This window comes from Pseudomyrmex gracilis, unplaced genomic scaffold (genome assembly GCF_002006095.1).
Source record: "Pseudomyrmex gracilis isolate BER0280 unplaced genomic scaffold, ASM200609v1 scaffold_143, whole genome shotgun sequence".
In the NCBI taxonomy this organism is placed as follows: Eukaryota; Metazoa; Arthropoda; class Insecta; order Hymenoptera; family Formicidae; genus Pseudomyrmex; species Pseudomyrmex gracilis.
This window is the reverse complement of record NW_018020727.1, coordinates 26,063-44,687: the sequence shown is the minus strand read 5'-3', so window position 1 is coordinate 44,687 and position 18,625 is coordinate 26,063. Positions and strand designations below refer to the sequence as shown.

The 18,625-nt window shown below is 45.7% G+C and overlaps 1 protein-coding gene across 6 annotated transcripts in view; it reads left to right on the top strand.

The window, feature by feature from the left end:
• Window positions 1-18,467, top strand: part of LOC109857105 (inositol-pentakisphosphate 2-kinase) — a 73,546-nt gene extending 55,079 nt beyond the window's left edge. For 2 of the 6 annotated variants that reach the window (XM_020433090.1, XM_020433092.1), the window contains exons 3-8: window positions 7,639-7,843; window positions 15,883-16,091; window positions 16,185-16,604; window positions 16,701-16,886; window positions 16,967-17,289; window positions 17,626-18,467. In XM_020433090.1, the coding sequence (XP_020288679.1) occupies window positions 7,639-7,843; window positions 15,883-16,091; window positions 16,185-16,604; window positions 16,701-16,886; window positions 16,967-17,289; window positions 17,626-17,863 (1,581 nt within the window). In that variant the 3' untranslated portion in view covers window positions 17,864-18,467. Of the gene's footprint in view, window positions 1-5,690; window positions 5,816-7,038; window positions 7,158-7,638; window positions 7,844-15,882; window positions 16,092-16,184; window positions 16,605-16,700; window positions 16,887-16,966; window positions 17,290-17,625 lie in introns of those variants that run through there. The other 4 variants (XM_020433094.1, XM_020433095.1, XM_020433093.1 and 1 more) reach the window with 4 other exon arrangements.
• Window positions 18,468-18,625: the final 158 nt, after the last annotated feature.

Sequence of the window (18,625 nt, the reverse complement as noted above, 5' to 3'; positions counted from 1 at the left end):
CGCGATTATGTCTCTTTTCTTTCTTCAATGATAGAGGAATAAGAGATTGGCTGAGTTGATGGACGCGCGCGGAATAATTACCGGTCGCGGTGTTAATATATTCTTTCGGGATATATTTATACGCGGACAAACGATTCCGCGCATAAATAATTCGACGTAATTGCCCGTGACATCCTTGGGCAGCGCTCGTTACTCTCTTATCTTGCGCCGCTCGCTTATGCGAAGCGCGTTACAATGCGCGTCGTCCTCTCGGCATTCGTCTCGTTGCAGGAAATGAATTTTTTTTTTTTTCTACTTTCCCACGTATCCTCAGGTGTGTCGTTTCGAGGGATCGATACGGTCGGATCGCGATACGCGAGCAGCGCACAACGCGCCGCCCGGTTCCGCCCGATGCATCGCGGACTTTATCGCGGATCGATGATAATTGCGTGTGGATATACGTGTGCGTGCGTGTGTGTGTGTGTACACCGTGTCCGACTCGAAGCGGATTACCGTTACCGCGCGTTTGCGATTTTTTACGCGCGCTGTGTAAAAATTTATAATATCGCGATATCAAGAGCGGGAGATAGGAAAATGCGTTATGCAACGGCGGGTTATTACGAATGGATTACGACGCGTCGTCTTCGTGCGGCGCGGAGAAATTGCGGGAACATATTCCAGAGACGTTTTATTGCAGGATCGCAACATAGCGTAGGAGAATGATGCGCGTTCTTATCAGATTGCAACGATAAAATGGATGTTTACCTATCTAGAAAGGCCGCGGTGTAGTGATCGCGTACGCAGTTACGTTGCAACAGGGTTTGTTTGATATTAACAATGCGGCAATTGCGTGCGCGATCGAGATGGCATAAAAAAAATATGCGCGCGATGAAGATTTATCACAAACAAGCCAAGGGCGTCTGAAACGCAACGGGTGATTTCTCGCGCGAAAATAAGTCGCGAGGAGATAAGATATTTTTTTTTTTCATGCGCGATACAATGCGCCGCAATTTGCAAGATTACCGCCGCGGTGAATTATACCCCCCGAAAGGGGGGTAATTTCGTGCGCGCTTCATTTTCAAGAAAAAAACTTCCCTGATCGTTATCTCCATTGAATTAATTGAGATTCCCAGATAGAGAAAATTTCCCGAGGTTTTCATCAGAACGCTTTCTCGTTACGGTACGGCTTTTGAATAAGAAGATTCTCGACGAGAGCGTTGATAACGCTCGAGTTCCTTCTGTTGCGCGAATCCGCGACAACCGAACGACGCTCTGTCTCGTGTTATGCGGTCGCGCACGTCGATAACACACACGCGCGCGGCAACGTGCGTGCGTGTACGCACACACCGCGGCAAAGACCTCCGTTTCGCATCGCCGGCCTCTCGCCGAGCTGACCAAGAGAGTTTGTCGAACTCGTGTGGTTGCGAATGCGAATCACAGAGAACGTATCGAAGCTATTTCTCTCATCCCCTCTACGTACGTAAATCTTTTGATAATCGACCTTCGTTATTTCTGAAATATCGATACCGAGCGGTTAAAAACATGGAGGTATAACTGTTTTCATCGAATAACATACGAAGCAGCGTTCAATCGCGGACTCGTCTTGAACGATAGGGGACGTACACGCTCTCTACACCAGCACCTCTTGTAATTTTTCTTTTTCTTTTTAATTCTCTGTCTTCGTCGTCACGTATTTCCTCTTCACGTAGCGACCTTAACCCACGTTGAGTCATCCCCGCCGTGAGTTTATAATTTTATTACGTGACTCGGCTATATCGGCAAGAGACTATCGGTCGGCGAAAGGGAACGGACCAACATCGAGAAACTCTTGGGCGAACCGAGAGCTCGACTCCGTGACTTTTTAGCACCTCGATTCTACTTTACAAGCAGAAGTGTTTTTTTTTTTTTTCACGACAGTCCTCGAACACGTTGTTTTCTCGATCAAGGAAAAATCCGTCGAGTCTTTGTCGTTCTCTTTCGTGTTATTTTTCCCACGAGAAAAGACAAAAAACTGTCAAAGCGCTTTTTCTTTCGCTCCGGTCGCGCGAACCAGCTCGGCGAGTAAATTAAGTCGTTAACTACGACGAGAGCCGTGCGACAGCAAAACGTCGTCGTCGTCGTCGTCGGCGGCGGATGACGTACTCCTCTCCTCTTCGCATTTCGTTATCTTATTTCTTGCGCATACAAGTTTATCGGTTCCGAGTTTCAGGGCGGCTCTCTAACGAGAGAGCTTTGGCCGCGTGAGAGACGAGCCCTCGTTTCAATCGTCCCCGCCGCTCCTCGTTCGTTTTTCTTTGCTCGAACCTAGCACAATGTAGCGGTAACCCGGTTTCCTGGCAATAGAGTCTCCGGTGCTCGATACCAAGTATGGTGCAAGCGCGTTCGACCAGTTCTATTAATAACGACGAAGAATCTGTTTTTGACGCAACGCTGAACACGTCAGAAATGTGTTAAAAAAAAAAAATTTTCTTTATGGATAAAATAAAATATCAAAATTTCTATAGAAAATTTAAAAGCAGTTAAATTTCTACAGGGAAACGTTTTGAAGCGCGATATTCTGTCGGAAGATCCAATCTGATTTTTTGCACAAGTTTTATTTGCGGCAGCGAAAAAGGGAGATAATTATCGAATAACTTTTATTCTTTTTTTAAAAAACTAGCACAACACAGGCGCACGCTATTATTGTTTTTATTTTAACGTGTGGTGTCAGCGAACACAATCTGTCACCGCGATGACAGATAGTATACGTACGTCTTACAAACCGTATAATACACATTAGAGAGATGTCAGAAATAACGCATGAAAATCAAACTCAAAAAGTAGTAAAAAAGAAGAGTGGAAAAACAACACGATTTGTACGACACGAATCGAGAAACACATTCGAGAAACGTCCAATCAGCGTCGAGATAAAAGCGGGAACAATCAATATCGAGAGAATCGATTGTGATTATTTACACACGCTTTTTCTGATAGTAAAAAAACGCGAAAGAGCTCCATCGACATTGCATCAATTCTGAATTCTGCGCGATAGGCAGGTTGGATAAAACGTTATCTTCCTGTTGCGCGCGCGATGCCGTTGTCTAAATTAAACGCGTCTTCTCTCGGAGAAGATTCTCTCCGATTACAGGGGATTGCACAATTTTCTAAGTACATACGCGCCGCGATAGCGCGACGACTCATTGGCGGTTACGTTAACGGCCAATGATACATTGTACGTACAACACGGACCTTCGACAACAATTTAGCCACAATCGCTATTTGTTTCGCAGAAACGCTATTTTCCGCCGGCGTGCCTCGATCGTCGCAACCTTCGTTACAGTCTCAAATCGTCTGCAAATTGTGTAGCGCGCGATACGATTGCGTGCGGCGGTAACGCAATTATTCGTCTCTTCAGGCGGTTATTATTATCGCAAACAGATGCGAAGGGATATTATTTTAATATTCACACAACGCGCGCTAAACGAGCGTCATCGCAGACTGAAATAGACCAGCTATGAGAAGAAGAAAGAAAATGACAGCTAATCTATTCGCGTATGTGCAAACACACTACGCGCGCGCGTATCTTTTTCCTCGTAATAACCACTCGTGACAATGAGAATGGCGAGCGCACACGGAGGCGGAGTTTTGTATTCCGATCGATAAGCGGATAATCAATTCCAATCTCCGTCCGTCGCGTCTCGCGCGCCCGTTTCTTCGATTCTTCGCGCGGCGCGGATATAATTCCAGTATCTTATCTCCAATCAGTCATAGATCGCGGGCCGATGCGCGACCGCGTCGGCGATTGTCACGCCATTGGACGCTCTGCGATTGCCCGTCTTGAGCGGTGAGAGAGAGAGAGAGAGAGAGAGGAAGACTCTCGCGCGAGTGAGCGTAAGAAGAGAGGCGAGAGAGAGAGATCGGAGAGTATCGAGGGAAGAGAGAAAGAACCAAACGCGCGCGGGACTAGCGATAGCGCGAGCGAACTATTGAAGTGCGCGATTCCTCGCGAGAGCGAGCGAAAGAAACGGGCGGAGAGACAAGGAGAGATCTATCGAGGCAAGGTTAAAGAGAGAGAAAGAGGGGACTATTAACCGCGTTGGCCGTTGACCTCCCGCTTGACGCGGCAGGGAGATATTACACGCGAGGCGCGAGGGTAGTGGAAAGGAGGCCACCGAGGTGGGGAAGAGGAGGGAGACCGGGGATCGGGCGGCCGATCGATCCTCTCCTCCGAGCGCCGCAAAGCCTCATAACTGTGCTGGCGATCGTCGAGAGAGCTGACGAATGATCGGACGCGATCGATGAAGGAGCTTCTCGCGGAGCGATTTGCAATTAACACGCTTCCGCGCTTCTTCCAAGAGTTTCCGCAGGTCGTTGACACTCTCCCGTCTCCGGGCGATATAAAACAACGCCGGGAAGATCGGTCGCTTCTCTCAACGGGTTTTTCCGTTGCGGTTTGAACCTCCTCTTCCGCCTTTTTCCCGCTTCCTCGACGATATTTGAAATTCCGTTGGACTTTTCGTTCCGAGGAAGGAAAGAAAAAAACAACACGCGTTTCCGCGATCGAGAACGCGAAACAGTTTTTGCGAAAGTAATATCCAAATACGGTATCTCGATATGTTTACATACGGTGGGATAATGTAGATTGCACGCGCGCGGTCTGGCGCGTCGTCGCACCGCAAAAGCCGCGGTAACGCGTCGCTGCGTGACATTTTCAGTAGGAAACAGCACGTTCGCGAGCGTTGTTGAGGTCTCGGCGCGCGATCCGATCTGTCGGACGGGTCATGTTTGAATTTAACGAGATCATACGCCCCGGACACGGTTCGTCCAAGCGGGCATCCGGTTCTCTCTCTCTCTCTCTCTCTCTGTGTATGTCTGTCTCTCTCGCGTCGGGCGGAACCGAAACGAAACGGCGTCAACATCGATTTCCCGAATGTTTCTGCGTTTTGAACGCACTTCCGTCTCCAACGACGCGAGCTCCAATCTGATTCCAACTCTGTGCGACACGTCAGCACTCTCGCGATGTTTGTCTTGCGATACGCGTGTATAACGGGAGATATACACGCGTACGCACACGACTAGCGTCATCGGACATCCTTCGTAGGCGCTGAAAGCCCCGCATTGTGTCAAACCGCCGTGCGAGCGAGTCAAAAAGCTCAACCGCGAATCGACGCGTTATCCTTATCGCTGTTTGACTTCTGGTCCCTTCACGTTGCGTAAAAAACTGATGTATTTCCCGGGGTCATCGTCGAGTTGGTCACGTTTCGATTGGCCGTTGAAATTTATTCGCGCGAAAACAAATAACAAGCGGCTTAAAATACAAGCGATACGTACGCTTCAAGGAGATTTGAAATGACACGCCTCTCTTGACGCGCGCGATATCCACTGTTTGATTTTATACTTGCGTAACTATAGATGTGATTATCATTTTTTTCTTTTTTTTTTTTTTTACCACGCTTCGATCCGTCCCGCTCGAGATGTTATTCCGCGGCGATTGCAACACTAGCCTCGTGTATTATTGAATCTCCCTGTATCGGCGCGTACGTCGCGCGTATATTCGTCATCATTGGCGAGTGTTTCAAATCGCAAGTCGTTATCGTCGGCTCGTGTCGTAGGTGTGGACGCGCCCTCGATTCAGCTTCACATTCGTATCTTATTCGAACACGCGATCGACATCTAAGATCGTGCGCGGTTTTTTTCTTCTTTTATCGGAACGATTGAAAAGTTTGCTCGGCCCGAGTCTCGAAATATCGTTCGCTCGAACGTATTTCCGTCCGCGCTGTGATCGCGTGCGCGCTTTCCCACACGCGGAGACACGTCGTCGGTTGGCAGACTCGGCAAACTCGAAAAAATGATACACGTAGGTAGATATATATATATATATGTGTACGCGGCAGGCAGGTACACATTAATAGACGTGACGCAGGAAAAACTTGCCGCCACGTCAGCCGCGGCTTTAGCCTATATATCGATTGGCGATTCTCAGGTTGGACCGCGCGCTCTTGAGAGATTTACCGCCGCGGTTTCAAAGAAATCAAACGTTCCAGATTTTTATTTTCGCGCGATATTCGAACACTGTGCGAGCGTCAACGCATTCGCCCGCTCTCGCGCGTTTGTCATTCGATTAATTGCGACAAACTGTTTCAAATATTTTTCAAATTTGTTTTATTTTTGAATTCTTCAATTCTCTGTCTCTCAATCTTGTAATTTTTAATTATAAATATTTGGTGTGTGGACTTGCAGAAGAGAAAGTTTCTCTCTGAGAAAGAAAATTATCTATTTTTCCACGCGTCCGAGTTGGCGTTTTATTTTTTCCAACAACTGTTGCATATATTGATGCCACTCTGCGCGATTTGCGGCTATTATCGAATCGTCAATAATTCGCGCGCGTATCGCGTTCCGGCAAAGTGGAACGCGTAGCAACAACCTGAGTTGAGAGCGTTCAGCGTTATTGGGCCGCTGATCGGGGCGTTCATCTCCATTTTGTTGTTTTTTTTGTTTTACATAGCAAAACCATCGGCCGGTTAGTAGCACGGCCGGTTTTCCCCGCATAGAAGACCGACAAGCGCATCTTGGTAATTAACACGCGCCGAGCGCTGATCATTTATACTGATTCCGCGTCCGATGGTGATTAAATCACGCCTTGGGAATCGCGCCTTGAGCCGCTAATCGAAGTGTCGTCCCGGTTTTCGCCCTTGCTTACCGATCATTTGTGCTACATCTTATTAGGGCGCTTCGTCTAAGAAAAGCGATTCAATCGGCTTTTCGCTCGAGATCGATACTAGCCTGGAAACAGAAATAAAACGCTATTCGGAAATTACATTATAGTTTCCCAGTCAAGAAGAAGAGCAATCGCGACTTTGCGAAATACGTTTAAAAATTGCAGTATTTTTTTCTTCCTTCACGATTTTTTTACGAAGCGAGTCGCGCGCACCAAGTCGGCTTTCAAAATTCAGAATATCATTAAGACTCGGGGTTCTGGCGAAATCGAAGAGGACCTTGCGCGATTCGATCGTTAGTTCGCGTTCCCTGCCACTCGCGATAATTAACGTTAGTTCTATCCAAGACACTTCGGGTTGTCTGAGGTTCGAGATAGAGGAGATATCCTTGACATCTCGTTCGTTCGAGCGGGAATTGCGAGACTGGATGTACTTGAAGACAAGCCGAGAGAAGAAAAACGATCACTCGACGGGTGTCAATGGGTACACGTCAATATTTATCATCGAATAGCAATTAAAGAGATGACGGATCGAGGATGCGTGTGTCTAGAATTCTCTCAGTCCAGAGAATCTGACCTTCATCTCTAAGTGCGTAGTGATTAATGGAAACTCGCGATAGAGACGCGACGCGACCGCGAATACGCTTGGAAACAACAGACGAGGCGAGCCGAAAACAGCGTCCCCGTTTATCTTTGGCCCGAGAATTTTTCATCAAATCGACCCACATATCCAGTCGTCCCGGCCGACATTGATTCGTTCCTGATAACGCGCACCCGCATGGAAAACGCAGACTGATTTATCGCGAAAACGCTCACCTCGAATCCTTTTTGTTCCGATCGCGCGGAATGTGACGACGTCGATATGTAATTCACATGATCAACATTGCTGCTCGAATTATTTTATCCCGCGAGATATACGCGCGGTTTCCGACCTCGCTTCAGAGAGTTTGCTTTTTGCTTTTCAGCGACAGGGGGTAATACGATTCCGGAAGTCGTTGCCGGACGAGGTTTCGCCGGACGCCGGCGAAACGCGCGTGCTGCGGGAGTTGGGCTACGCCAGGAACGTGGTTTCCGCCTTTTTGGGCTCTTACATGCAGATCCCCGAAATTGTACGCTACGACAGCACCGACGTGGCCAAACTGTCGGACGCCATTCGCCATCTTAGACCAGGTAAATTCCCAAAGTCCCATAAGTTATGTGAAGGTATCGCATTTGGAGAGAACGCGAGACGAGAAAACTGCGACTTTCAATTCGTTCGGCTACTTTTCTTGTAGTTTTAAATGCGTTTCTGTGAAATTTAATACACATTTTTCATAATATCACATTAAAAAGTTTCTATTCAAAACGTTACAAAAATAACGTAAAATGGATATTACCGTTTTTTTTTTGTTTTGAGATATAATAAGATAAGAGATACGAAAAACGACGCTTTTCTTTCTTAGACCGGCGCCGCGTCTTTTTAAACAATAGATTTTCCTCCCGTTACTCTCTCACGGGATCGTGTGCTCTCTCACAGGATCGAATAGGATCTCGTTAAGAGCCACGGTTTTGTGTTTTACAACTTTTTTCAAACCCATCAAACAATTCTTCCCATGTTACGCTACATGTTGCGTACTTTTATACATTTTTTATCCAATTATACGTATACATATTCTCTACATACAATATTTATTCCGATAAAGAGAGAAAGAGAGAGATAAGTTTTCCATATTTATACACACGCAATTCGTTCGTGAGAGATGATCGCACGAGCAGGTGCTGGGCACCGATCGTGACTAGTTTCGATCGCGCCGTCTTCTGGTTTTTACCATCGAGGCGGACGGAGGTGCACCTGCCCCGTCCTGTTATTTTTCGACGTTTGCGGGACGACTAACGATCTTTGTTGCCTCGATGTTGTGAAGCCTCGCGGGAGTTTCTCGTGCACGCGCGGGGCAAGCCGAGGAAGCTGAAATTTCATCGATTTCGTTGCAATATGTTGCAGGCAAACAACAGGCGATCCGGTTGCACTACTACGTTGTTGTTCGCTGCGCGACGTTTTCTTTCTCGCGCCACCGATCGATAGTATCGGATTACAATCTCGCAGATGTATAGGGGAAAGGGGGTTATTCGTTCGAAGGAAAACCGACCGATTTGCTTAGACCGTTCCGGATCGATTTGCGATATTCCAATATTTTTTAAATATTCTGTAACTCCAGCCAAACTGTCGACCAATCGAATTAACATTTAAATCCGCGAAAATTAACTGCGATTCGAGCGGCATTAAACTCCGAACAGAAATTACACAGTGCCGTTTCATCTGCGGGAAATCTTTTTTTTTTTTGTATTAGTTTTTTTTATATCGACAGACGAAAAAACGCGCGATATCTGCGATTGACGGCGCGTCCGTCATCATTCCATTGCGTTCGAGAGATCTCTCGCTTTAATCGCGCTCACGGGAGGTAAAAGTACATCGCAATATATTCCAATTACTTTGAATTCTCGCGAATAGAATCAGCAGCCGTCACTCGCCGCTGCCGTTAATAATCACACACACAACGCGGTGGCGGCGGCGGCGGTGGCTGCGGCGATAATTGTATTGACATTTTATCCGAATGGCAAATAACAACTTTCCACTCGGCGGAGCGCGCGCACTCTCGTCAAAATCGCGAAACGATTTCTCGCGCGGGTGTGGGCGGCAAATAAAACGTTTCGAGACATGGAAATCGGCTCCTCCCTATTCGAAAGCTCGTCTGGCTCGGCCGGGAGATTAAAATCCGCCCCGCTCGGTTCCCTCGCGCGCTCTCGACCCCGAATGGGGCAACAATGTTTGTGTGTCGTCGTTCGCGAATTCAAAACGAAAAATTGCGTTTTGTTTCCGAAGTCGCGATGGTTGCGACCCTAATTACGAGAAAATGCGCGCTTGTCTCGAACGAATAATCCCCGGACTTTTTCGCCGACGCGATCGCACCCTGGCGCAACGCGATCGATTTTTACGGTTTAAAAGCAGGAACAACTTACGGTTTTCCAGTTGAATGTCGCGACGGGCGCTTATTTTTCGTTGAAACGGGAATAAAGTGCACCGCGTCTATCTATCTATCTATCTATCTCTCTCTTTCTCTCTCTCTCTTTCTCTCTCTCTCTTGGACTAAATTTACGACGCGCAGCTCCCGCAGGTTGCGCGACCCACACTCTCCGCCTGCAGCTGTGCACTCTCGAAAGGATGACGTCGCCAGACGAGGAGCGTCCTCGAGAAGATGTTAAAACCGGCATCGCCGTGAAAGCCACGTCGTTGGCTCTCTAGCGCTGTTATCTCTTTCTTTTCTTTTTTTTCGAGTCTTTCTCTCTCTCTCTCTCTCTCTCCCTCCCTCCCTCTCTCTCTCTCTCTCCGAGATTTACGCAGCCCACATGCGTGTCTACTTCTATTTGAGCCGCGTCTCTTAATTCAACGTGGAATTTCACGTTCCTAACTCACACACAACCGAGTCCGACTCTCTCAGTTTACATGAAATACACGACGCGTCTTGTTCTCAAATCCAAGAGAAAGAGAGAGAGAGAGAGAGAGAGCATTTGTAGATGTGCGATCAAATCGCTTTGTGTTACGAAAAGGCCACGAGTGTGTCAAACGCGCGCGTCATTGGAAGAGTCGTTGGTGTGAGGTCGTTTAATAAATATCGCTTTCAGCCGCCGATTTCGACGAAGGACGAATATTGATCGCGCGAGCGGGCGCGCGGTGAATAAAACATCTCGTTAAATATAGCGCAATTGTATTTTCGTAGGTGTTTTTTTACTTTATACCGTAACAAAAATCCGATAAAAAAATATCTGTCGATAGAAGACAAAGATTGCTTTTATTCGCGATATACAAAATCGGTATCTTAGAAGAAATCGAGAAACGAAACGCGTCAACGAGTCAAATAGTTTCGACAAAGAATCGCTTTCAATATGCTCTTCGAACATCGAGTCCGATAAAAAGACGGCGATGTCAAAAGTCGCGATATAAAAATAACGAACGACGCCTCTCGTTGAGATGCGATGTTTCGGAGAGACGCGGCGACTGTAGCAATTAAGAGAAAGAGAAATCGGGAAAACGCGAGCCGATGGATATTCCAGTCGTATTTTTCCGCCATTGTGCGCCTCCTCGTCTATTTTTCTCGCTTGTTTGACGCTTTTACGGAAATAGCTCCCGGAAGTTACAGGTGGACACCGACTTGCAACTTCAACAAGACGCGGCGTAAACACAGTTGCCTCGCTATGGTAGACGTTTGCTGTTCGCAAACGATCGTTTGATATTTTTAGACGACGATAAAGCATCGCGCTTGATTCTCCGCCGATATTCAGCCCATCTCCGAGGTCTCGCGCCTAGATAAAACGAGATAAATTTATTTTCTATTTGCCGCGCAACGAGAGGCCATATTTTCGCACGTACCGCAGTCTTGTATTTTCGAACAAGACGGATTTTTGATTATTGAGATCAGATCGTCGACGAGATGCGTGCGATACACGTAGCGTTCGTTCAGCTATGTGTGTGTTATCGATTGCAAAAAAGATTATAAACCGGTATCGAGAAATAAACACACGCGCCTTGATCTTCAATTAATTTAAAGCGTGTGTACTAGAAGAGAAACGCCCACATGTTTTCTCTCTATCCCTTGGCGAGAAGGAAAATCTCGCGGCGATGTCTAGTCCCTCCTAGAAAGGGGATGCGTCTTTTGCTCTTTCTCTCTCTTTCTCCCTCTCGGGAATTTATTATTACGCGAACGCAAAGGTGCGAGATCTCGGGGGGGAGGGGGGGGGCTGTCACGCTATTATCGCGAGCGGGGATATTATTTTTGAATAATGCAGCGACGTTTATCATCCGCCTATCGGCAAGAGATCCGCCCCATTGTATGCAACACGCGGTAATTTCGCGGGATCGCTTTCCTTTTTTCTTTTTGGTGCGATTGCCCCGGGCGATCGTCGTCGCTGGCGCCTTATCCGAACGAGCATCGAGAACGAGCGAGAGAAAACGAGCGCTCCGCGCAATCTCTCGCTTAGGATTTTATTTTAATTGCGTGTGTTTTTCGACAAATTGAATTCGATAGAAATTTTAACGCGACACAACACACACACACACACACACACAGCGGAATATAAAAAAATTAATTGTAGAATCGCGCTCTATTTTGTTTGCGGTTTGTGTTATTCGCGTTTGTTCAACAACGGACAAACTCGCATAAATGGGTGTGTTTAGCCGAAGTTAGCGCTACGTAGCGGCTTCATGTAGCAGTTGCAACTGCTGCGTTACTTCTGCTGGACAGTATTGCTACGCGCAGCATGTTCTAAGTAGTGGCCGCCATTTACAATAATACCGTCCCAATTATAATACTTTGACACTTTTTTGCCATTTTTATAAATAAGTAAAAAACACAGTTTAGCAACCGAAGAATACAACGGCGATTTGTATAAAAACATATTTGCGCTTACAAAAAGCGCTGCGCGTAGCAATACTGTCCAGCAGAAGTAACGCAGCAGTTGCAACTGCTACATGAAGCCGCTACGTAGCGCTACGTAGCGCTAACTTCGGCTAAACACACCCAATGAATCGGCGCGATGCACTCGTTTGCACTCACGTCCGCACACGTTTGCGCACGTGTGGGCGTGGTGGAGAACCGACGCGTTGTTTACGCGTACGTATAAACGCGCGTTAGCATCGACCGGTGCTCCGGATGTTTTCCACTTCTTTGACACGAGGTCTTTGTGAAACGGGGTCTTGGAAGAAATGTGTGCGAGGTCTCGGATAATGCGGACCGGCAGGATGTACGCGCTGCTGCTTCCAGGGGTTTGCAACCGGGAAGATGCTAATCGGCGAACCTCGTAATTTGTTCCGTTCGCTGCAGTGAGGGAGGGAGGAGGAGAAGGTGTACCTTGCGGCGAGCGAGAAAGCGTCTCCCGTCTTATCTAAACACGCCGGCTATCGGATCCTAATGCTGAGAGAGAAATTTCGCGCGAAAATGTATAGAAACCTTTGTAGCGCGTGAAATTTCTTTACTTCTCCCCGCTGTTTCGTTTGTTTATTTTTATATCGAATAAATTTGTATTTATCTGTTTGCGCCGGCGAAAAAGTACCTCTCGCGGCAACGCAACAAGTGGTCGGGCTTGTGCTCTTCCGCTTTTCTTTCCGCGCTCGTCGTCGATATTCCGACGCGCGTTGACGCTTTCTCCGCCGACGACGATTGGAAAAATAGAAGCCGGCTTTCTGCGAGCCCTTCTGTGCCTCTCTCTCTCTCTCTCTCACACACACACTCGTCACGTCGGGGTCGACTACTACAAAAAGGAAAAAAGCGCGAAGAGGTAAATGACGCAGAGCGCCGTGTGTGCGAGAGAGGAGCCAGAAAATATACGTCGCGAGGAGTAGCTGCCGCGCAAAGGAATTCCTCGGTCGGAGGGTGACGTCTGACTATTTCGAGAGGTGCGCACCGTTAAGAAAACGGATAATTACCGTTGAGACTGGCGCATAATTTCTATTCGGGGAAAGGTCTCTCTCGAAAAGTCTAACTCGAATAATAGGTTTTTTTTTAATCTTATATCTGTAATTAATAATTTTTTCCTCTTGTGTATATGCTCTTTGTAGTTTTCAGTTTGAATTATTTACGCGTTGCGATCTGAATAACATAGAAGTGAATTTAGTATTTTTTTTTTTTTGTATTTTTTTATGCGTGCGCGACGAAAAATTAATCGCGACTTTTTGTTTGTTTTAACGAGCGCAAGAAAATTTGACGAGTGCAGATTAAAGAGTTGTTGCCGCCGCGACGTGAGATCTTTTTAACTTGTTATTCGCGCGGGTTATTCCCGCGTAGATTTTGTTTTTTCGTGTGCACGTTGTGAAATTTTGCTCGGTTACCTCGGAATATTTTATTTAAAAGCCGCGTCACGCACGCACGCACATACATACATACACACACACACACAGAGAGAGAGAGTCTCGCGGAACGTGCGTTATCTCCAGCGATATTGCGCACTTGCGCGATATGGCGGTATCGATTTCCTGTCGCGCGTCTCTCGCGCGTTGCGCTCCCGCGTGTGTTATTACCGAACGCGGTGGAAGCGGCAAAAATCGGCCGGCTGAACCGATAACAGCAATTTCGCCGTCAATTTGATTGGCTCTCCGAGTCGTCCGCACGTTGTTTCTCTAATAATCCGGTCTCGTCGTCCAAAATCGAATTACGCCGCGCATCATCATCCTGATGTTTCCCCGTTTTCGTTAAATATTTGATTAACGCGATGCTCGATCTAAGACAGTCCGTTCTCCTTGCGCCCTTACAAAGACGACAAATAAGAAAACGACGGACGCATTTTGTGACATTTGAAAAAACTTGTATATGTTTAAAAAAAAAAAAAAAAAAAGAAATAAAAGATACCATTTTACTCCTTGTCTCTCGCTATGCATCTTCTACACAGTGAGTTGCAGATAAAATATGTCGAAACAATGTTCTTTCGAAACGCGCGTATCGCGCGCGCGTTGCGAAAAACTTGAAATAGTAATCTTCTTACAACTCGCGACTTCTTTCAGCGCGCAATGTCGCGCGCCGCGCCTTTATTACAGTCATCGCGGGAGCTGCGTTTTGCACTTGCGGCAAAGAATCATTCTCGTGAAGGAGGTATTCTTCCTCGGTTTTGTTTTTCTTTCGCACAGTCGTTCGTCTCTCGTCCACGAGGACGGTCCTCGATATCGTCTATTTTCGGGAACCGACCTACGTCACGGCGATATTTTTGCAACGGCCACGCACGTTTATTTTCAAGACTGAAGGGAGGAATGTGTAAACATACACAGAGATTGTGTAGAGACTCGCGAGACTTCGTCACGACGCGAATCTTCTTTTTGTGCATTCGCATTGTCCCAAGTAACTTCAGACCAGAGACACGCAGAGAGTTTAATTTCCGTCTTTATTTACGTCTTGCTTGAATTCGAAGAGAGAAAGAGAGAGAGAGAGAGAGAGAGAGAGAGAAAATACCAAGATAATATTAAATAAAACTTTTTAAACGTATACGCAAGATTTTTCAATATCAAATTACGTAACCGAGTAATATACGTATCGAGATACGCGCTACTCGCTAGCCTTCGACTACCGGTATTTCATAAAAAAAAAAAAAAAAAAAAAAGAAGACACGTGACGGAAATAAACAACGATATCGCGCGACGTGAGAATATCTTTACACTACGTTTGCGTATCGAACGCTTATAATGCGCGCTCGGTACATAATCTCTCAAAATCCGCTTTTTTCCCCAACATTAACGGCACTGGGAGAGACTGAACGGAGGTCGAGATCGTTTCATTCAATTTCCGACGGTGCAAATTGCGCTAAAAATAACGCACAACACTTCGGCATCCTTGGATTCTCAGATGGAAAACATACAGCATATTTATAACCAAGGATACCAAAGAAAACCGAATCAACGAGCGCGCTATGAAGCAAAGACAATTTCGGGAAAAGGTTGTCTGCGAAATAAACAATGACTGATTTCAGAAAGTTACAAGGACTGACTTTTTCTCGTTTATTTGTTTTATAATCGATAATCGATGAAAATTGCCACTTCGGCAATAAAACGTGACATTTGAAGTTTCATTTGGATTAAAGATGGTCTAAATTGCTAATATCTCGCGAGCACGACGCGACGATACGAAGCTTTCGAAACTCATGATATAACCGCGTGGTTTACGATGATGATCGTTAACATTTCTGGGAAACACACGAGTGTGACTAATGGAGCACATCCAATTTGGTGCGCTCGAATATTTGAGCGCACCCGACGCGACGGGGGGAATGTAAGCGAGATAACGAGAGGCAACTTCTGTTTGACACGTTTAATTGTGGCGATATCTTACAACCGCGCGCGCGTAGCGCGAAGGGAAAGTTCAGCGCGTTAACGCACTCGTTAATTTGTCTGCCTACCAACGAGAAACTACTCCGAGAAACGCTCAGATGAGCTGTCGTTTCCAGAAAGAGAGAGAGATCGAGCGTTGCTGTTTTAGACGGTTATCGCGTCGGATAGAAATTTTATCGAGACACTCGGTATTGAGAAAAGCGGTTTTCTCTTTGTCGGTTCTCTCCGCAATATTATTATTATTATTATTGCAAACTTTTTTTCGCGCAATATACATACGTAAAATGGTACGTTATCGTTTTATCTTTTTTTTTTTTTTTTTTTTTTTTTTTTTTTTTTTTTTTTTTTTTTTTTTTTGATGTTGCAGAGACACGCCGACACAAGGATATCGCAAACACATACGCCCTGAAGTTTGCGGATTACACACTTTTAGATCCGGAATTGAAGCTCCACGAAAGCGTTTTCCGAAGCCGTTCGACGTTCTGCGTCGAAATAAAGCCGAAGCAGGGATTTTTGCAGAGAACGGAGTGGGAGAAAATCCCCACGTGTCCGTATTGTCTGAATCAGTTTACCAAGGTACTAGACAACATTAGGGCTTCCGTTAAATTTAAGCAAATATATATATTACGAAAAATAAGATAAAACATTAAAAATGTAATTTCTTTTCAGTTGTTGAAGAAGAACATCGCTGATCTTAGCAATTACTGTCCGTTCGATTTGTTTTCCGGGACGAAGGAGCGCATGAAAAACGCCGTGAGGGAGCTTCTCAAGTCGCCGCAGAACAACTTGAAGATCTTCAAAGACGGCCTCGTCGTCTACGATCAGAACTCGTCGCCAGGCGATCTCGAGGTCGTGCTGGACGATTGGTTTCGAAATGCGATAACGACGAGCACAGGGCGAACGCGCGTTGAAGAGTTCTGCGATTTGGTGTACGCTGCGCTTACGCGACCGTTTGCTCGGGAGCGGCTCAAAGCGTTTCCTGAATTTTGTTCTCGCAATCTTCCCTCATCTGCGAGTCCGACGTTTCGACGCTGCGCCGAGTCAAGCGCGGTCACGAGAGCCAAGTGGTATCTTCGTCTCAAGGGAAAGGTAAAAAATCTCCGTTGATGTCAAGTTCATCAGAAAACAATATTCGATATTATTGTCTCGGAGTTAAAAGTAACTTCAGTCTCTTTTATTTTGCAGAAATGTAACTTCGATGGCGAGAAGTTACCGAAAGATTCGGTGCTGGAACGGATTTGGAACATGCAGCGGTTGTCGTACGTCAGTGTCGGTTACATTTACGACCTCTATTCCAAATTCGCGTTGTTGTTGAACGACGATTTGATATATTCCGACTTGACGAAAGTAGACGAGACTTGCTTTGCTACGGTACGCACACGTTGTTCTTTAATCGATTTTCGCGCGATAACTGTTATCAGAAAACAAACGCTCGCTTTTCTCTGTTTTAGATTCCTCAGAAGATTGAAAACGCCCGTCTCCAGACTCCTCTTGGAGCCGCCAAACACTACAGCGACGACCTCAATGGGAATCCCAACTCTGACTCCAACGGCGTGTTGTCTTCTGACAAAATGAACAGTGATTTCGTATCGCACGCAGAAACTAGTCTCAACCAACATTCATTCAACGAGAGTCACAACGCGAGAGCTTGCGACGACGAGCGAGAGACAAATGTACGGATCAGCGATCAGCAGCTGTCGGCGCTACAAAGTTATCTGTTATTCGCCATGGCCAGGGACTGCTCGATATTAATGACCTTCCGTGAATTGCACCCGTGAGTATTTTCCTAATACAGTAGTGCCTCGCTAACTTTCCGCTTCGGTTGCGCGAGCGGAAAGATGTCGAGGAAGGTACATGTTCCAAGAACTGCCGGCTGTTATCTCTGATTGGTTCGACCGCCGCAGACTCATCTCCACCAATGCACGAAGTCTCGGCGAAGCACTTCTAGGAATTGGTGGGAATGACTTCCGGCGCTGATACCGAGGAAAAAATTCGGCACGTTAGCAAGGAACTACTGTGTAGTTCTCACATGTGTTTCAACACAATGTCACGCGAATCACTGATGTTTGTTTCCGTTGTTTACGTGAGTTTTTTCGTCTTCTTCTTTCAGAGAAAGCTCATCGAGAGCGCCCGCGAAAAACACGCTGACACTCTCGGAGCAACTTTCCTTTGTGTGCAGCGTCAGAATCTCCGACTTGGATCCGAAAAGCGTTCACTCGATCAAGAAGCATCAGCAACGTGACGTAGAAATGTTCGAATCTGTAAATTCTCTTTATTCTGTAAGTTTTTATTTCGATATCACTTCCAGAATAGATAATTGCACGGGAAGTCGCGCAGTATGTAATTAGACACAATATCGAACACGGATCTTCTAATCTCTGTACGCTGAATTATGCGCAAGTTGTTCGACGATCAAACATTGTTTTATAAGACTTTACTGTTCCACGTAACACTTGATAGTGTTTTAAGTTATTTAGTTAGTTCTTCCTTTTTTTTTAAAACAAAAAGCGAAGCCATTCGCGCATTGTTACATAATTTCTGTAAGTTAAATCGTTCATTTCAAATTGTACTTTTGTGTAATTGGTATTGTATTGTGATACTGATTTTTTTAACGAATTGAAATTAAAAAATTGTATTTATAAATAAAGTAAAAATTGTTATAGATAATATTGAAATTAGATAGTAAAATTTTTATAGATAATTATTGTTATAGATAATATTGTAAAACGATGCTATTTTTCGATAGAAACCATTTTGTCGCTTAAGGATCTCGCGCATATCACAAGACTGACTTACATAAATATGTACATGTAGTTAGCAATTATTGTTTTTTATTGTCACGGAGAGCTTTGTTAACGCGTTTGTTTGTAAAGTAAAGATTACTGTAAAGAAAAACACTGTAACAAGTAAATAAAAACAGCAGACAGTACGAATTTTGTTGTTCATTTACTACGTTGGAAGATTGCAAACAGTTGAAATCCTAATTTCCTGTTTCCTAAATCTCTCTGTGCAATCGGGACCTTCCCCCCACAGTCTAAGAAAAAAGAAAGAAAAGGCCACGAAGAGACAAAGCGATTAGTTGCACGAAGAGTGCAATTATGTTAAAAAAA